The sequence below is a fragment of the Anomalospiza imberbis genome (genome assembly GCF_031753505.1).
Source record: "Anomalospiza imberbis isolate Cuckoo-Finch-1a 21T00152 chromosome W unlocalized genomic scaffold, ASM3175350v1 scaffold_67, whole genome shotgun sequence".
NCBI lineage: Eukaryota > Metazoa > Chordata > Aves > Passeriformes > Viduidae > Anomalospiza > Anomalospiza imberbis.
In genome coordinates, this window is record NW_027099336.1 from 510,571 (window position 1) to 530,662 (window position 20,092).

At 43.0% G+C, this 20,092-nt stretch overlaps 1 protein-coding gene across 1 annotated transcript in view; it reads right to left on the minus strand.

Moving 5' to 3' along the window:
• Nucleotides 1-19,634, minus strand: part of LOC137465617 (ras GTPase-activating protein 1-like) — a 141,480-nt gene extending 121,846 nt beyond the window's left edge. Inside the window, exon 1 of the mRNA XM_068177699.1 lies at nucleotides 19,158-19,634. Within this exon, the coding sequence (XP_068033800.1) occupies nucleotides 19,158-19,618 (461 nt within the window). The 5' untranslated portion in view covers nucleotides 19,619-19,634. The remainder of the gene's footprint in view (nucleotides 1-19,157) is intronic.
• Nucleotides 19,635-20,092: the final 458 nt, after the last annotated feature.

The following is a 20,092-nucleotide window of genomic DNA, read 5'->3' on the forward strand; positions in this document are numbered from 1 at the left end:
CAGTACATTAATGATATCATTGTGTGGGGAAACACAGCAGCAGAAGTGTTCGAGAAAGGAGAGAAAATCATCCAAATTCTCCTAGAAGCCGGCTTTGCCATTAAGAAAAGTAAAGTTAAGGGACCAGCTCGGGAGATCCAGTTCCTGGGGGTGAAGTGGCAAGATGAGCGGCGCCAGATTCCTACCGATGTCATCAACAAAATCACAGCTATGTCCCCACCAACCAATAAGAAGGAAACACAAGCTTTCTTAAGTGCTATAGGTTTCTGGAAGATGCATATTCCTGAGTATAGTCAGATTGTGAACCCTCTTTACTCGATTACTCGTAAGAAGAACGACTTCCATTGGGGCCCTGAGCAGCAACAAGCTTTTGCCCAAATCAAGCAGGAAATTGCCCATGCAGTAGCCCTTGGCCCAGTCAAGACGGGACCAGATGTGAAGAACATGCTCTATTCTGCAGCCGGGAACCATGGCCTGTCCTAGAGCCTTTGGCAGAAGGTGCCTGAGGAGACCCGAGGCCGACCACTGGGATTCTGGAGTCGGAACTACAGAGGGTCTGAAAGTAACTACACCCCAACAGAAAAGGAAATCTTGGCTGCTTATGAAGGAGTCCAAGCTGCTTCAGAGGTGATTAGTACTGAAGTACAACTCTTCCTGGCACCTCGACTACCCGTGCTGGGGTGGATGTTTAGAGGAAAGGTTCCCTCCACCCACCATGCCACCAGTGCTACATGGAGCAAGTAGATTGCCCTCATCACACAGCGTGCCCAAATTGGGAAACTAAATCGTCCTGGGATTTTGGAGGTAATTACAAATTGGCCTGAGGGTGAAAACTTCAGGCTCACTGGTGAAGAGGGAGAAGAGCAAGTGACCCGTGCCGAAGAAGCTCCACCATATAACCAACTGCCGGCAGAAGACATACATTACGCTCTTTTTACTGATGGTTCCTGTCGCCTCGTAGGAATGAACCGGAAGTGGAAAGCAGCCGTATGGAGCCCCACACGACAGGTTGCACAAGCTATCGAAGGAGAAGGTGGATCGAGTCAACTTGCGGAACTCAAAGCTGTTCAATTGGCCCTGAACATTGCTGAAACAGAGAAGTGGCCAAAACTTTACCATTATACTGATTCCTAGATGGTAGCCAATGCTCTGTGGGGATAGCTGAAGAGATGGAAGGAGGCGAACTGGCAGCGCAGAAGAAAACCAATTTGGGCTGCTGAAGAATGGAAAGACATCGCTACCCGGCTAGAGAAACTACCTGTGAAGGTTCGCCATGTAGATGCCCATGTCCCCAGAAGCAAGGCTAATGAGGAGCAGCAAAACAATCAGCAAGTAGATCAAGCCGCAAAGATAGGGGAGTTGAAGATAGATCTTGACTGAAAGCACAAAAGAGAGCTGTTCCTAGCACGATAGGCCCATGATGCCTCAAGCCACCAGGGTAGAGATGCCACCCATAAGTGGGCACGAGACCGAGGGGTGGATCTAACCATGAACAGCATTTCTCAGGTTATCCATGACTGTGAAACGTGTGCCGCCATTAAGCAGGCTAAGCGGGTGAAGCCCCTCTGGTATGGGGGGCGGTGGTCCAAGTACAAGTATGAGGAAACTTGGCAAATTGATTACATCACACTACCTCAAACCCGCCAAGGCAAGCGCCACGTACTAACCATGGTAGAAGCCACTACGGGATGGTTGGAAACCTACCCCGTGTCTCATGCTACAGCCCGCAACACCATTCTGGGCCTTAAAAAGCAAGTCCTTTGGAGGCATGGTACTCCTGAAAGGATTGAGTCAGACAATGGGACTCATTTTAAAAATAATCTTATTAACACCTGAGCTAAAGAACATGGCATTGAGTGGGTGTACCACATCCCCTATCATGCACCAGCTGCAGGTAAAGTGGAGAGATACAATGGATTGTTAAAAACCACTTTGAAAGCATTGGGTGGAGAGTCTTTCAAGAACTGAGAGCAGTATTTAGCAAGGGCCACCTGGTTAGTTAACACTCGGAGTTCCACCAACCGAGCAGGTCCTGCCCAGTCTGAGCCCCTTAATATAGTCAATGGAGATAAAGTCCCAGTGGCCCATATCAGAGGTTTGTTGAGGAAGACGGTATGGATTAATCCTGCTTCGAGTACAGGCAAACCCATTCGTGGGATTGTCTTTGCCCAAGGACCAAGTTATACCTGGTGGATAATGCAGAAAGATGGGACAACCCGTTGTGTACCTCAGGAAGATCTGATTGTGGGATGATATCATTATTTGCTGAACGTTACCACCATTGTCTGTACGTTACATCATACAGACATGAGACAGAAAGAAACGTAAAAGTGTCAAAGGTCTGAGCAAGTAAGATGGAAGGAAATGTGTTAAGTGTGGAAGGTTTGAGCACGTGAGATGAAAGGTTTTACATTGTGTTCATTAACATGTTCACGATATGGGATAAGGGGTAGAATGTCCTGGGGTGACAGGACATTTTCATGCTTTGTATCCCAATCGTGTATTCCTGTTCCCGTGCTCTCAGTTTGTTTTGTCTATAGCCGTGTCCCTCCCCCGGCTGCTTGCTATGGCTTGCTGCTGCTAGCTTTAGGCCTGCTTCGCTTGCTCTGCTCGCTTGCTTTTTTTGTTTTTTCTTTGCTTGCCTTATTTTGCCATTTTTCTATTTTTGTTTTTCCCTTCCTTCCTCCCCTTCCCTGAAGACATCGGACCTGCTTCGGACCTTGATTCGGGAACGTCAAGGAACTCCTCCGGAGTCTGCACTACAGAGAAGCTCAGCACCCTCCTCAGCACTGAGACTGCCCAAGCCATTCGGTCTCTCTCGGACTGGTGAAAACGTTTGTTGTCATCTCGGGCTGTTTTTTCTTGTGTTGGGGAGTGTTTTTTTTGCTCTTGCTTAATAAACAAGTTTTTTCCACTTATCCTCCGAGGAAATTCCTCCCGAACCCGGCAGTAGGGAGGGGGGAGGAGTTGTGGGGGTTTGTTTCCTTTAAGGGGCTCCTTCGGAGATTTTCCCCTAATTTGTCCTAAACCAGGACAAATACCTAACATGAACATACTTATTCCAACCCAAGGAAACTTTATACTTATTTAACCTCAAATCCCACTTAAGGATGGGTAAGTATTACAATTTCAGTGTTAACAAAATGAAAAAAACAATCCTTAATTAAAAAAAAAATCTATGTGAAATTGGTCCCAATTAGTTGTTAAAATAGAGATGAGGATGACTTTAGAACTCAATCATTGCAATGATCAGACTTCTCACTAACTTATCAAAACACTGAATGGATACACTGAGTGCCCTAGCAAGCTGGCTACACCTTTCCTCAAATGTTAACACAGCTTAAAAGTTTATTTAGAGACATTGGTTTATACATTAATAATTAATAGGAAGATAAATATTAATCATTTTGCAATGTGTGCCTTTTTAAAGTTAAGCAACACTGCTAGCTACCTCTGAAAGACTTTTTAAAAAGACAAAACAAATTCTTGAGCTTCTACAGAAGAAATTAGGAGGGAAGTTGTCTATATAAAAATAATACTGTTTATCCACCTGAGCTTTTCTTGTAGTTTTTTCAAAGATGTTGTCAATAGCTATTTCCATTGACATAATCCCAGACTATTTCAAATAACAAGTTTTATTAAGAAGGTAACCTAATAACAGTCCTCAACTCCAAACAGTATATTTATAAATATACAAAACATAATTTAATTATAGACCTATGCAAAAAATCCCCAAACAAACAAACCCCACACTTCTTTCTATTCCACAGTCATCAAGCAAGTGATTTACATAAAAATAAAAAATAATTAGGACAGCCTGAGAGTATAAAACAGTAGAAGGATCTTGTCAGGAACCCGTAAAATTTTATTGGTGCCATTCTTGTTTAATTGGAATACTTCTATGCAACACAAACACAGTGTTGACATAAGATGCTTTCTCTGTCCTCTTATTGTGCCTAAATACCAATGGGGTTTTGTTTGGTTGGTTTTTTAAAGGAAAAAGGAAGATATGGGGTAAAAGTGAAAACTACTGCAGAATTCTTAAGAATTTATGACTGAAACAACAGGCATGATCCTATGATGAAAAGATCTAACAGCAGAATTAGTGTTCTTCCACCATATAAAAGAAAAAAAAAAGAAAAACAAAAGGTGAAGAAATATAGCATGATAGTATGCTTCTCAATAAGGTATGCTACCAGGTGAAGTGCATAAGTCCCATATTGAAGCTGTGGCAGAAAATATACAACAAAATAAAAGTCTGATAAAGTACAGGTTGAGTCTCTATTTGCTATTAAGATAAAATAACCTTTGATGTTAATTAGAAGTACTGAACAAAAGAAAACAAAACAACAAAAAGCACCCAACAAAAACCCAGAAAATTCCTCTATTAACTTTTTTCCAGCATCAAATGTTGTTCCACTTTTTTTTTTCCAAAGTTGAAGCTTCCATTTATATCACAGAATCACTAGGTTGGAAGAGACCTTCAAGATTATTGAGTCCAACCCATGCCCTAACACCTCAACTAAACCATGGCACTGAGTGCCACATCCAGTCTTTTTTTAAACACATCCCAGGATGGTGACTCCGCTCCCTCCCCGGGCAGACAATTCCATTACTTTATCACTCTTTGCATAAAAAGCTTTTTCCTAATATCCAACCTATATTTCCCTTGGCACAGCTTAAGACTGTGTCCTCTCGTTCTGTCAGTTGCTGCCTGGAGTAAGAGACCAACCCCCACCTGACTACAACCACCTTTCAGGAAGTTGTAGAGAGTGATAAGGTCTATTACGTTGGGTCGTTGGTTGGAGACAGAAAAGACAGAACTCTCCAATGATCATGAGACAAACAACAAAGATTTATTATGGCTGCCCCCTTATATAGGGAGTTCAAAATTCCCATGCTTAGACAACTGATGGTCGGGGTTTCAGCACCGCCCAGCTCTCTGGCCAGTGATGTGTCTGCATTCAGGGTTGAATGGGATTGGCTGGGGTTCCCTGCTTGGGTTCAAATCCATCCTATCTTTGCTTACCCAGGGATTTGTTTACTTATAGGCTGGTCGAGTTTGGGGGTCTGTTATGGTCAAATTTATCTTTATAGTTGCAGACCAGCTGCAGCCATGACAAAGGTCACCTCTGAGTCTCTGTTTCTCCAGGCTAAACAACCCCAGCTCACTCAGTCCGTCCTCATAGGGCTTGTGTTCCAAGCCCCTCACCAACCTTTTTTGCCCTCTTCTGGACATGCTCAAGCATCTCAGCATCCTCCCTAAACTGAGGGGCCCAGAAATGGACACAGTACTCAAGGTGCGGCCTCACCAGTTCCAAGAACAGGGGAAGAATGACTTCCCTAGTCCTGCTGGCCACACTATTCCTGATACAGGCCAGGATGCCATTGGCCTTCATGGCCACCAGGGCACACTGCTGACTCATGTTCAGTCGGCTGTTGACCAGTACCCCCAGGTCCCTTTCTGCCTTGGCACTGTCCAGCCACACCGTCCCCAGCCTATAGTGTTGCAGGGGATTATTGTGGCCAAAATGCAAGACTCGACAATTGGACTTAATAAACATCAACTTATTGGACTCTGCCCATCCATCCAACCGTTCCAGGTCTCTCTTCAGAGTCCTCCTACCTTCCAACAGATCAACACGCTCCCAGCTTAGTGTCTTCCGCAAATTTACTAACGAAAGACTGAATACCCTCATCCATGTTGTCAATAAAAATATTGAACAGAACTGGCCTCAGCACAGACTCCTGAGGAACACCATTAGTGACTGGCCGCCAGCTGGATGCAGCACCGTTCACCACCACTCTCTGGGCCCAACCATCTAGCCAGTTCTTAACCCAGCAAAGAGTGTTCCTGTTCAAGCCGCGGGCTGCCAGCTTTTCCAGGAATGTGCTGTGAGAGATAGTGTCAAAGGCCTTGATGAAGTCCAAATAGACACATCCACAGCCTTTCCTGCATCTACCAGGCGGGTCACCTGGTAGGTGGGAGATCAGGTTGGTCAAACATGACCTACCCCTCCTAAACCCATGCTGGCTGGGTCTGATACCCTGGCCATCCTTTAAGTGCTGCGTGATGACAATATAAACGGTTCCATTACCTTACCAGGTACTGAGGTCAGGCTAACCGGCCTATAATTACCAGGACCCTCCTTCCCACCCTTTTTGTGAATGGGCATCACATTGGCCAACGTCCAGTCATTTGGAACTTCACCAGTGAGCCAGGACTGTGGGTAAATAATGAAGAGCAGCTTCGCAAGCTCATCTGCCAGCTCCCTCTTCACCCTGGGATGGATCCCATCTAGTCCCATAGATTTATGAATATCCAAGTATCTCAGAAGTTCTCTGACTGCCTCCTCCTGGATAACAGGGGGATCATTCTGCTCCCTGACACCCTCGACAAACCCAGGAGGACAGTTGTCCTGAGGACAAGCCATCTTCCCACTAAAGACTGAGGCAAAGAAGGCATTAAGCACTTCTGCCTTTTCCTCATCTGCAGTTACTAAGTTCCCTCCCTCATCCAGTAGAGAACAAAGGTTAGTCTTACCCTTCCTTTTGCTCTTAATACATTTGTAAAAACATTTTTATTATCCTTTACAAAAGTTGCCAACTTAAATTCTAACTGATCTTTGGCCTCCCTAATTTTTTCCTAAATGCCCATATATGTACTTATGTTCAGTTTACTTACTGTTTCACTTCTGTTAAAAATAGGTTAGAAACGGTTGTAAAATAGTTGACAATTGTTAAGCATGTACTATTAGTTTGATTATGATAAAAGGGGTTAAAAGGGTAGTTATAAGAAATAAGGTACTCTACGTACCATAATACACCTAAGTAAATTGCACCACCCCCCAGTGAAACAAGCCAGCCTGGACAGAACTATAATGGGCCAATCAAGCGCCTTAAGCCTTCATGCAAATGAAGGATCCAAAAAGAAACCAATCCAAAGGGACAAAAAACAGTATAAAAAGGGGCATCTGACCCAATGAAGGTGTGCCGCTCCACCTGGAACATCGGGGACATCGCTGCTCAGAAGACCCAGCGCTGGCGCTGCAGCATCTTCGACGGGAATGCTCCTACTCAGCCCACGGGCCCCCTTGCTTAGGCCTTTCTTTTTATTATAATAAATGCTTGTGAAAATGCATATTTTATGATTGGCTTTTCGCAAATATTGCAATGAATATTATATGTGTAATGTTAGAAAGTTATGCTGTATTAATTCTCTTAAGTAGTGTGTTAAATGTATTTTTAGGTTATAACACAAAGTTAAAATAGAAACTATGCTATGTAAGATACTTTTTAACTAGCTCAAGAAAGAGATGAGATAATCAAGAAACTCTTCACACAGAGATGGCAGTGATGGGGCCCATAAAGAGTTACTGCCTCCTTATCGGAAAAGACAAACATTCTTCCACCTTCTCTCCATCTTTATGGAACCACCAGGATTAAGGGGAAGAATTTGACAAAAACCTGAAAAGCTCTTAATTTGCAAGGAATTTATGCATCATGTATGAGATGTATGAATATGCAACAGGCTATTGCTTTTAAGGTTATTCCTTTGTTCACAAGGCATGCTTTTCGTGGCTTAAGTGCCCGAGAGCAACCAGACGTCCGTAATTCTTTGCTTTTTATTGTCTTGTAATTGTCCTAACTCTAAATTTTTATTACTCTAATTGTATTACTATTTTTATAACTATTTTATTATTAATTTTTTTAAATTTAATAACCAAGTGATTGGCGTTTTTCACAATTATGGTAGCAGAGGATGGTTTCTAACATCTCTCTGCCGGTGCCTTAGGAGAGTCTGTTGAAGGCTGTTCCAATACAAGCTGTCGTGGTTTAACCTGGGTAGCTAAACACCACACAGCCACTTGGTCACTCCTCCCCCCACTAATAAGCTAGAATATACAAAACAAGTGATGCACAATGCAGTTGCTCACCACCTGCCGACCAGTTCCTGAGCAGCAACCCCCAGACAACTTCCCCTCTAGCTTATATGCTGAGCATAATGACATATGGTATGGAATACCCCTTTGGCCAGTTTGGGTCACCTGCCCTGGCTATGTTCCCTCCCAGCCTACTTGCTGGTGGGGTGATGTGAAAAACTGAAGAGTCCTTGACTTAGTGCAAACACTACTTAGAAACAACTAAAAACATCTATGTGTTATCAACCTTATTATGATCCTAAATCCAAAGTACAGTGTTATACCAGCTACTGGGAAGAAAATTAACTGTATCCCAGCAAAAACAGGGCACAAGCCTTGCTACCTTTTTATGTAAATCTGCAGACTTCCTGGAATTAGTTCATTGTTAAATCCAAAGGTTGTTTAGCGCACTCACCAGTTACGTGAACTCTATATAACATTATCTGATTTTTTTTTTTTTTTTTATTTCACAAAATATAACTGGAGAACTGCTCTGCCTCTAGCGCAAGATTCTTTATATAATTAGCATTGTAGGAATCATGATTGTGAAAAATGCATATTATATGGCTCTACGCAGATATTTACTATATGTATTATGCTAGGTTGGAAAGTTATGTTGTATTAACATTTTAATAATATAGTAAATGTAGTTTTGTAGGCTTTAGCAGTTAAAATAGAAATTATGTGTGTATTTTTTTAATTAGCTCAAGAAAAGGAGAAGATAATAAAAAATTCTTTGCACAGAGATAACAATTACAGAAACCCATAAATTTTCCAAAGGAGAGGAGTTTATGGTTTTCCTTATCAACGGAAACGAACTTTTTCAAGCTGGACTTAGATTGGAAGGCACCTGGGGATTATAGAAAATTTTTGACATGTACCAGATGGATTTCTTGTTTTAAATAAAATATATGCATATTCATAAAGTGCTTTGTATATGCAACAGATTACCCTTTTTAAGGAGTAAATTTTCTTTTAACAGGGTCCCCCCTTTTCCTGGCTTACTTTTGTCCAGGGAGGGGTACCCAGCCCGGGCTGTAACTCTTTGCTGTTATTGTCTCATTAATTGTCCTAACTCTAATTGTGTAACCTTTATTACTACATTTGTATTATTTTTTTTTATAACTATTTTATTTTTATTAAACTTTCTAAATTTTTGAAACAAGTGATTGGCGTTTATAACAAATGGTAGCAGAGGATGGTTCCTAACACCTCTCTGCCGGTGCCTTAGGAGAGTCAGAGTGAGGGAGACGCGTCCTGCCCTGATTAGGCAGCCTCGCTGTGCTCCCCTGGTGCTGCCGACAGATGCAGGTTACGATCCGATGGACAAAAGGAGACAATAAAGCAAAGAAAAGGGAAAGAATTCCTAAACCGCGGTAATTAGCCCCTAAGACCAAAGTGTACACGAAGAACAAAGACCCAAGGACAAGGGATAGGTAAGTATTTGTTGGGTCGGGGTGGATAAAGGGGGATGAATGTGTGTGAATGAGAGGCGGGCTGGTTACCCCAGACCTGCTAAGTGAGAGCGGTAGTCTCCCATGCTGCGTTTCCGTCTTTTTCGCGAGAAAAGCGGCCAGTACAGAGACGAAGCGAATGATAAAAGAGTGAGAGAATCCCCCCGGGGAGGTTGAATTGAATGGGCTGGGTTGAGGGGTTAATATTCAAGAGGACCCAGGGTTGCTGCTGGGTTGAGATATTAATCCTCAAGAGCACACAGGGTTGAATAAAAGTCTGCTGGGTTGAGATATTAGTTTTCGAGAGCACCCAGGACTGAGTAAAATTTTGCCGGAGTGAGGGTACACCCGAGAGAATCTGGGGTTGGGAACAACTCAGCCAGATTGAGGGGTATCCAAGAACACCGGGACTGGCCAGGGACACCTAAAGGTGTAATAGGTGTGTTGAAAAATAAAAGGTACCTTGTTGTTGTGGTTGTTTTGTTGTGTGTGTGAGTAAGTGAAAAATAAACTTGAGCGAATGGGGACAAATGAAAGTATACGTAATATAGATTGTTTATTTTAAGCTTTGTTGTAGTTCCTTGGAGGAAAGTGTGTTGTGTTGAGGGGTGGTGTGAGAAAAAGGAGGTTTTTTTTTTTGAGAGTGTAGTCGAGGGAAAAGTGGTATTTGGGTAGGGGGAGGAAGGTGGAACAGAGGCAGGGGGTGAGTAGATAAAATCTTGAAAAATGGGACAGAAATCCAGTAAGAAATTATCAACAGAGATACCCCAAGATAGTCCCCTGGGAGTTTTGTTAGCCAACTGGGAAAAAAACCCTTGTACAAGAAAAAAGGACAAAGTAAAGATGATACAATTTTGTATGCTTGAATGGCCAACAAAGGAAATAAGATCTGACCATGTTTATTGGCCTAGATATGGTTCTTTTGAGAGATGGATTTGTCAGGCTCTAAATGTATTTGTCAACTCAAAGGAATCGTTTAATTTAGAAGAAAGAGAATATGCCACGTGTTGGACAGGGGATTTTAGGAAAATAAAAATCTTTAATGTATCAGAAATCCCCGAAACAAAACAAGAAAAGAAAAGAGGGAAAGAAAAAGAATGGGATCCTTTAGAAATGTTACCTCCTCCCTTCCCATTCGCGCCTGCACCGCCTGCGGCCCCAGCACCGGTTTCGGGGCCCAGCGAGCCGCTCCCCTCAGCTCCGCCAGCCCCGGTGCCTGTCCCGGTGCCTGCGCCCACCCCGGGCTCTGGCTCGCCGCGTGTTCCTGCCCCGGTTCCCGTGCCCGCGGCGGCGGCTCTGCGGGTTCCCGTCCCGCTGCCCGCAGCAACCCCCCTGGTCCCTGTTTCGCCGCCTGCCGCCTCGGTACCGGCCCCCGCCTCGCTGCTCGCGGCTGCCCGACCGGCCCCCTCCCCCATCCTGCCCGGTTTGTCCGCGGCTGGTCCGCTGGCCGCGCCCGGCGGGCTCCCGTTAGTCCCGGCTGTCCCGTCTCTGGCCGCTTCTCCCGCAGCGGTTTTCTCGGCCCCATCCCCCGCGGCTTTGCCCATTCCGGCTACACTGGGCGCTGCCGCCGCTGCCCTGCCTCTGCCGGGAGCGGCCGTCTCAGCCGCCGTGAGCCACGTGGAGGCTGACCGCACTCCCATCCGGTATCCCCCGGACATGCTGCCCCCTTCAGCAGCTCCGGCAGCAAACCCCGCCCGTGCTCCGCCTCTAGAGGAACTGGCCTCTATGGTATGTCCTCCTCACACCGCCCTTCCTGCCCGGAGCTCCGTTCCCTTGGAAACCGCAGCTCCGGTTCCAAGGAACTCCCTGTCCCTGGAAGATGCTCCTTATAAAAATACTAGAGGTGCAGTTAAGAGGCAGCTTTCTCCTGATTTTTCCTCACCACACGAAAATAAGGCTGCAGAAAAACATTGGAATAAAGAAATCGGTCTATTTCCACTGAGAGAGGTCCAGATGGGAGGGGGTGGGATTGGATTCGTGAATGCTCCCCTGACTTCTTCCGAAGTCAGAAATTTTAAAAAAGAAATCAAGGGGATTTTAGAGGATCCCATCGGCACAGCTGAACAACTTGACCAATTTTTAGGTCCAAACGTTTATACCTGGGAAGAAATGCAGTTTATAATGAAGATACTATTTTCTCAGGAAGAAAGGGAAATTATAAGAGTTGCAGGCATTAAAGCCTGGAATAAAGAACATCCACAGGGGCCCTCTGGAGAAGACATAATGCCAACTGAACCTCCGGGGTGGAGTCAAAATAGTGAGGAGGGGAGAAAACTTATGAATGACTATCGCAATACAATAATCAAGGGAATAAAAGGGGCGGCACCTCGAGGGCAAAATGCTAAAAAGGCTTTTGAGACACAGCAGGGGAAAGAAGAGACCCCAACTGAATGGTTAGACAGACTTAGGAAAAATATAAAACAATATTCAGGAATAGATCCTGAAACTGATGTGGGGAAAGCTTTGTTAAGGATTAACTTTGTAACGAATGCTTGGCCAGATATTAGAAAGAAATTAGAAAAAATTGAGGATTGGCATGATAAACCATTAGATGACTTATTGAAGGAAGCTCAGAAAGTTTATGTCCGGAGGGATGAAGAAAAAGCTAAACTGAAGGCAAAAATTATGGCAGTCACCATGAGAGAAAACAAGTACAAGAAAAATCAAAAACACACAGACTCTACTCCTAACGGTCATAGAGACAGAGGAACAGAAAAGAATAAAACCCCAATACAAACCAAACCTCAGGAGCATTTTAGGAATGTCTGTTTTTACTGTCAGGGCAAAGGACATTATAGGAGGGACTGTCCAAAGCGGGCAAAAGATCTGAAAATCTTCAAAGAGATGAGCACCGAAGAAGAATAGGGGGGTCAAAGGCTCTATTTTCTAGGGGACAGATACCATCTGGAGCCTGTGATAACTTTAAAAGTAGGTCCCCAAGAAGAAGAATTGGAATTTGTAGTAGATACAGGAGCAGAAAGAACCTGTTTGTTAAATATTCCAAAAGGTTATAGTGTAAGTAAAGATACTGTAAAAGTAACAGGAGCAAAAGGAGAGAGTTTCACTGTTCCTGTCATCAAAAATGTGGTAATGGAGGGAGAAACTAGATTTTGGATGGGGGATGTCTTGTTAGTCCCAGGAGCAGGTAGTAATTTATTGGGACGAGATTTTCAAGTGAAATTAGGGATAGGAGTTATACCAGAAGATGGGAGGATGACAGCTAAAGTGCTAAAATTAGACCAGGAGGATGAAAAGAAAATTAAAAAGGAAGTTTGGGCTGGTGAAGGAAATAGGGGAGGATTAAATATCGATCCTATAAAAGTTACAATTGAGAGAGAAGATTGTCCCATACGTGTGCGTCAGTATCCTATCTCATTAGAAGGACGGGAAGGTTTGAAGCCAGTAATAGAAGGGCTAATAGAGGATGGGACATTAGAACCTTGTATGTCTCCTCACAATACCCCTATTCTCCCAGTAAAGAAGTCTGATGGGAGTTACAGGCTGGTACAAGATTTAAGGGAGGTAAACAAAAGAACTCGGACTCGCTACCCAGTGGTACCAAATCCCTATACTCTCCTAAGTAAGGTCCCTCCCCAGCATCAGTGGTTTAGTGTGGTGGATCTTAAAGATGCTTTTTGGGCTTGCCCATTAGCCACGGAGAGCCGAGATATCTTTGCCTTAGAATGGGAGGATCCACAAACTGGGAGAAAGCAGCAATTAAGATGGACGAAATTACCACAAGGTTTTACAGAGTCCCCGAACTTATTTGGACAAGCCTTAGAAACAATATTACAAGCTTTCCCCACTCCCCCTGGGATACAAATTCTCCAATATGTGGATGATCTTTTACTATCGGGGGAAGTTGAAGCTGAAGTCAGGGAGGCTACTATAAAACTTTTGAATTTTCTTGGGGAAAAAGGATTAAGGGTGTCAAAAGGGAAGCTGCAATTTGTGGAACCAGAGGTAAAATATCTTGGACACTTAATAAGTAAGGGTAGTCGGAAGCTTAACCCAGAAAGAATTGCTGGAATTTTATCCCTTCCCCCTCCCTCTTCCAAGAGGGAGATCAGAAAACTACTTGGGTTATTGGGATATTGTAGATTATGGATTGAGGGATACACACAGGCAGTAAAGTTTTTGTATGAAAAATTAACAGAGGGAGATGATATAAAATGGACCAAGGAAGATGATGATAAATTAGGAGAACTAAAGTTAAAACTGGCCTCAATACCTGCTTTAAGCTTACCTTCACTAGAAAAACCCTTTCATCTGTATGTGAATGCAGAAAAGGGGGTAGCTCATGGAGTTCTGGTTCAGGAGTGGGGGGGAGTAAAGCGACCAGTGGTTTATTTATCAAAGATGTTAGATCCAGTGAGTCATGGCTGGCCAGTATGTATTCAGGCTATAGCAGCTACTGCAATCCTGGTGGAAGAAAGTCGTAAACTGACTTTTGGGGGCAAACTAATTGTGTGCACACCTCATGCAGTACGAAATGTGTTAAATCAAAAGGCTGAAAAATGGTTGACAGACTCTAGGATGTTAAAATATGAAGCAATCTTGATAGACAGTGATGACTTAACACTAGAAGTAAACAGAAGTTTAAATCCAGCTCAATTTTTATATGGGGAACCAACAGATAATCTAATACACGATTGTCTAGAAATTATCCAATACCAAACAAAGGTTTGAGAAGATCTTGAAGAACAAGCCCTTTCAGAAGGGGAGATAATTTTTGTGGATGGTTCCTCCAGGTGTCTACAAGGAAAAAGAATGTCAGGGTATGCAGTAGTTGATGGGAAAAACATGCAAACCATTGAAAAGGGGAAATTACCTTCAAACTGGTCAGCTCAAACCTGTGAATTATATGCTCTAAAAAGGGCACTGGAATATTTAGCACACAAAAAGGGAACTATATATACTGATTCAAGGTATGCCTTTGGAGTAGTACATACCTTTGGGAAAATTTGGGAAGAAAGAGGATTGCTTAATTCAAGGGGAAAAGGATTAGTACATGAGGGGCTCATTTTAGAGGTTTTAGAAGCATTAAGATTACCAGAAGAGATAGCTGTAGTACATATTAAAGGTCACCAAAAGGGAGTGACTCCAGAAGTAAGAGGAAATAATTTGGCAGACCAGGAAGCTAAGGATGCAGCAGAAAATGGAACTGAAAGAGTTATGCTAATATTAACTCCAAATGAGGAGAAATTGGAAATTCCAAAATTTAGTGAAGCAGAGGAAAAAGAATTAAAGGAGATAGGAGGTGAACAAGATGAATCAGGGAAATGGGAACTTCCTGATGGAAGACAATTACTTAATAAAATACTTACTAGAAGGATATTAGAAGACATGCATCAGAAAACTCACTGGGGTACTCAGGCTCTGTGTGATCACTTTCTAAGGAACTATGGGTATATTGGGATTTTTGGGATAGCAAAGAAGGTTACTGAAAAATGTATAACTTGCCAAAGAATAAATAAAAAGGTAATGAGAAAAACCACATTGGGAGGTCGGGAATTAGCTCTTAGGCCATTTCAAAGTATTCAAGTAGATTTTACTGAACTCCCCCAAGTTCAAAGATGGAAGTATTTATTAGTAATAACAGACCATCTAACTCATTGGGTGGAAGCGATTCCCACTGCCACGTCTACAGCCAACGTAGTAAGTAAAACCCTTTTGGAACAGATTATTCCAAGATATGGAATGGTTAATAGGATAGACTCAGACAGAGGAACACATTTTACGTCAAAAGTGTTACAACAATTAATTCAGACCTTGGGGATAAAATGGGAATTACACACCCCATGGCAACCACAGAGTTCTGGCCGAGTAGAGAGAATGAACCAGACTTTAAAAAGAACCTTAACTAAATTAATAGTTGAAACCCGAATGTCATGGGTACAATGCCTACCTTTAGCCTTACTGAGGATTCGAACACAACCCAGGTCAGACCTGGGAGTGTCACCTTATGAAATGATGTTTGGATTACCTTTTTTGACTACTCTACATGAAAATGCTACCCATGAGGTAGGGGAAGAAAATGTTAAAAAATATGTGAACACTATTGCAAAAACTCTTGAAAATTTAAGGTTAAGAGGAATAATCCCCCAAACCACACCTTTAGACTTTAAAATCCATAATATTCATCCAGGGGAATGGGTGTTGGTAAAAACATGGAAAGAACAATCTTTAACTCCACAATGGGAAGGTCCTTTTCAGGTATTGCTGACGACCGAGGCTGCGATCCGGACCAGGGAACGAGGGTGGATCCACGCCAGCAGAATCAAAGGACCTGTGGAAGAACCTAAGGAGTGGACGATAACCTCTGAACCGGGTGATACAAAATTGACTCTTAAACGGGGAATGAGTGGTAATGAACTGGGAAGACCCAAATGATCCAAGAAATATACACAGGATCACACCTGACTGGGGAGTAAGACCGAGTTTACATCAGTGGTTTCAAATACCGCGTGGACAAACTTTGAGGCGCCTCCGATATCCTCCTTGGGAAGGAATACTGCCACCACAGACAGGTGGATCAGGACTGTTTCGGACAGAAAACACCTGTATTTTGGCCTTAGCCTGTGATTTATACAAAGAGGAGGGTGAATTACAATCTCAATCAGCGCCACGTAATATACCCTGTTTGATTCATCCAAATGCTGGACACGTTAGTTGGGTTAAATGCAAATGTTTGAATTGTGGGAAAAACTGGTATTGTAGTTCACACAAGCGACACCCTCGTTGCAGGAAGTGTCGAGTGCCAACTAGATCCCCTATCCAAGTAGAGCTTGAAGCAACTGAAATAATAACTTTGTTTTGTGGATGGGAATGATTAGTGCCTGTTGAATGGGAAATAGCTGAAGAACAGTGGGAGACCACCGTTAAGGAGTGTCAAAAACGATTTGCCTGGAAATTAGCTAAGAGAAAGTGACAAAAGAAGAGAGGGCAAGACCAGATTGGCCTCTGTAATCGCCACCAAGAAGATCACATACACCTGCTGTGGGCTGCAACCCCATAGGCATGGGAGGTGGGAGTATAAGCCATACTGGACCTCTCCTTTTTCTGTCACTTATTTTCTGTCTTTTCCCTTTTGGGACATTGACAAAGCCATGCTACAGGTGTTACCAGAAGCTGTATATGGAAAGACACCGAGGTTCCTTCTTTATCTCTCACACTCATGTCAACAGTCACTGTTATAACCCATCCAAATTAGGAAACTGCATGCACAGTGGACAAAAGTACTGGATAACTGAGAACCTAGGAATAAGTGGTAAGAGGATGGGAAGTGAATGCCCAAAAGGGGAGAAATGGATTTGTTTCACATACGCTATTGGGAATAAAGCACAGGATTTGGTAAAAGAGCAATTGATAAACAAAAAAGCTAAGCCGGCACCACCACCTAAAACTGTACCAATCTCACTTGATGATCTGTATAAAAAACTTGAACAGCAATTAGAGAAAGAAATAGATATTTCAAGAATGAGTAAAAATCAATTTGTGGAGTTGGGGGAAAGAATAAGTAGGGAACTTAACATAACCAATTGTTGGGTCTGTGGAGGGGCCCTGATGTCAGAAGAATGGCCATGGAAAGGCAGCAGCTTAGGCCCAATTGAGCTCCTTAAGTGGAACCAGACAAGTATAAGGGGAGAAAACCGACCAGAGGGGTGGGTTTTGAGTTCAGTAGTCATAGGGGAAGAATGTCTTTGGCGCAATGGAAAAAAGTTCCTTCATGAAGTAGGAAAAACTCCCTGTAAAAGATATAAGGTCAGTAATGGAACTTCTGTATGGTGGGTCCCAGAAGAACCTACCATGTATTGGACCCAGGAAAAAGTAAAAAAAGGAAATTGTGAGTATAATAATGAAATCAGGCTTTTTCAGTGTAATGATACAGGAAAAAATCCTTACGTTGGCATCCCAGAGATTTCTAAATTTTGGGAGAATATAGATCAGCAAACATTTGACTATTGGAAAGCTCCAGATGGCTTATTCTGGATATGTGGAAAAAAGGCATACCCAAAACTTCCCTCTCAGTGGAAAGGGAGCTGTACTCTGGGAGTCATACAGCCAGGATTTTTTCTTTTGCCAGGGCCTGAAGGGGATCACTGAGGAATACCAGTTTATGAGGATCTAAAAAGAAACAAGAGAGACTTAATTGGAGGGTTCCAAACATGGGGAGACGAGGAATGGCCCCCTGAACGTATATTGGAAACATATGGGCCAGCCACCTGGGCACAAGATGGGAGTTGGGGATATCGAACCCCAATTTACATGTTAAATCGCATTATAAGACTCCAAGCCGCTGTAGAAATAATAACAAACAAAACTGGTCGGGCAATAGCATTAATGTCAAGACAACAGACCCAAATCAGAGCAGCCGTGTATCAGAATAGGTTGGCTTTGGATTATCTATTAGCGGAAGAAGGGGGTGTTTGTGGAAAATTCAATACATCAGATTGCTGTTTGAAAATAGATGATAACGGGGATGCTGTCCTAGATATAGTCAATGATATCAGAAAAATAGCCCATGTACCAGTTCAAAAGTGGGAATCAATGCTGAATACTAGCTGGTGGGATAACGTGTTGGGAATAGAATGGTGGAAAAAGCTAGGCTTCTTCCTGTTATGCGCTACAGCTGGTCTAATATTCCTTCCTTGTTTGATCCCCTGTTTCATTCGACTCATCACCAGTGTAGTTCAAAGCATGCAAATAGTGACCATGGATCAAAAATTGGATACAACAAAAACGGTGCAAAGGATTATGGTATTAAAGAAACAAAATAAAGAAGACCCCTTTCAGGAAGCTAGATTGATTTATGAAGAAAATGAACGAAAAATGAAGGCTAGAAAGCAGTAAATATTGCTCGAGCCAAAGTAATTATAAAAAGAAAGAGGAAGGATTGTGAAAAATGCATATTATATGGCTCTACGCAGATATTTACTATATGTATTATGCTAGGTTGGAAAGTTATGTTGTATTAACATTTTAATAATATAGTAAATGTAGTTTTGTAGGCTTTAGCAGTTAAAATAGAAATTATGTGTGTATTTTTTTAATTAGCTCAAGAAAAGGAGAAGATAATAAAAAATTCTTTGCACAGAGATAACAATTACAGAAACCCATAAATTTTCCAAAGGAGAGGAGTTTATGGTTTTCCTTATCAACGGAAACGAACTTTTTCAAGCTGGACTTAGATTGGAAGGCACCTGGGGATTATAGAAAATTTTTGACATGTACCAGATGGATTTCTTGTTTTAAATAAAATATATGCATATTCATAAAGTGCTTTGTATATGCAACAGATTACCCTTTTTAAGGAGTAAAATTTCTTTTAACAGGGTCCCCCCTTTTCCTGGCTTACTTTTGTCCAGGGAGGGGTACCCAGCCCGGGCTGTAACTCTTTGCTGTTATTGTCTCATTAATTGTCCTAACTCTAATTGTGTAACCTTTATTACTACATTTGTATTATTTTTTTTATAACTATTTTATTTTTATTAAACTTTCTAAATTTTTGAAACAAATGATTGGCGTTTATAACAATGATCAAGCTGATGGAAGGAAAAGTATAATAAAAATATTAACGTAGACCTACAGTTAATTTTTTCAATTGTTTTTTCTTTCCAAACATAACCTAATGAAAAACTTCTACGACACTTCCACAGGACTTTGAGAAAGTGTGTAGGCCTGACGCGGCGCTGCCCACTGCGGCGCCCCTCTTCCCCGCGGGGGAAACGTCCAGGGCTGGCGGACACACCCGACTGAGTCCAGAAACGCTGCTACTCACTGGTTTGTGGGGGGAGCGTTGAGCGGGATGACCACCTCCTCCTCTTCATACTCGGGCCCATCCAACGAGTCGCCTTCATCCACAATCCCCAGCCCCCCCGCTAAGGAAGGTGGCTGTGGCGGCGGCGGCAGCGGGGGAAAGGCGACAATGCTGGCTTTGGGTGGGAGCAGCACCTCTCCGGACACCTCCGGCCTTTGTCCAGTTGCTGGCAGTGCGTCTCGGGAGGCCAGAGAGGCAGGCCCGGAGCTTAACGCCAGGAGCCCCAGCGCCGAACACAACGCCGGACCGCCAGCGCTCAGGCTGTCCCCGCCAGAGCCAGCCAAGAAAGGGCCCTGCGACCCCAGCTCCTTGCCTCGGCATAACGTGGGGTAGTGCTCCAACTCAGCTACGCCAACAGTTCCTACCATCCCGGCAGCGGTAACCGAGCCGCCCTCCTCAACCCCGGCCTCGGCCGCCATCATGTTGAGCCTCACTCCCTCCTACCTCCACCTCCCCCACGGAAGGCAGCACTGCGAGGAGGTGGCGACGACTTCCTCCTACCCGCGCCTCCGCCTTGTGAAAAACGCCAATCACTTGGTTTTTAAAATTTTAAAAGTTTAATAATAATAGAATAGTTATAAAAATATTAATATAATTAGATTAATAAAAATTTAGAGTTAGGACAATTACAAGACAATAAAAAGCAAAGAATTACGGACGTCCGGATGTTCTCGGGCACTTAAACCCGATAAGCATGCCTTGCGAACAAAGGAATAACCTTTAAAAGCAATAGCCTGTTGCATATTCATATATGTTATTGTTATAAACGCCAATCACTTGTTTCAAAAATTTAGAAAAGTTTAATAAAAATAAAATGGTTATAAAAATAATACAAGTGTAGTAATAAAGGTTGCACAATTAGAGTTAGGACAATTAATGAGACAATAACAGCAAAG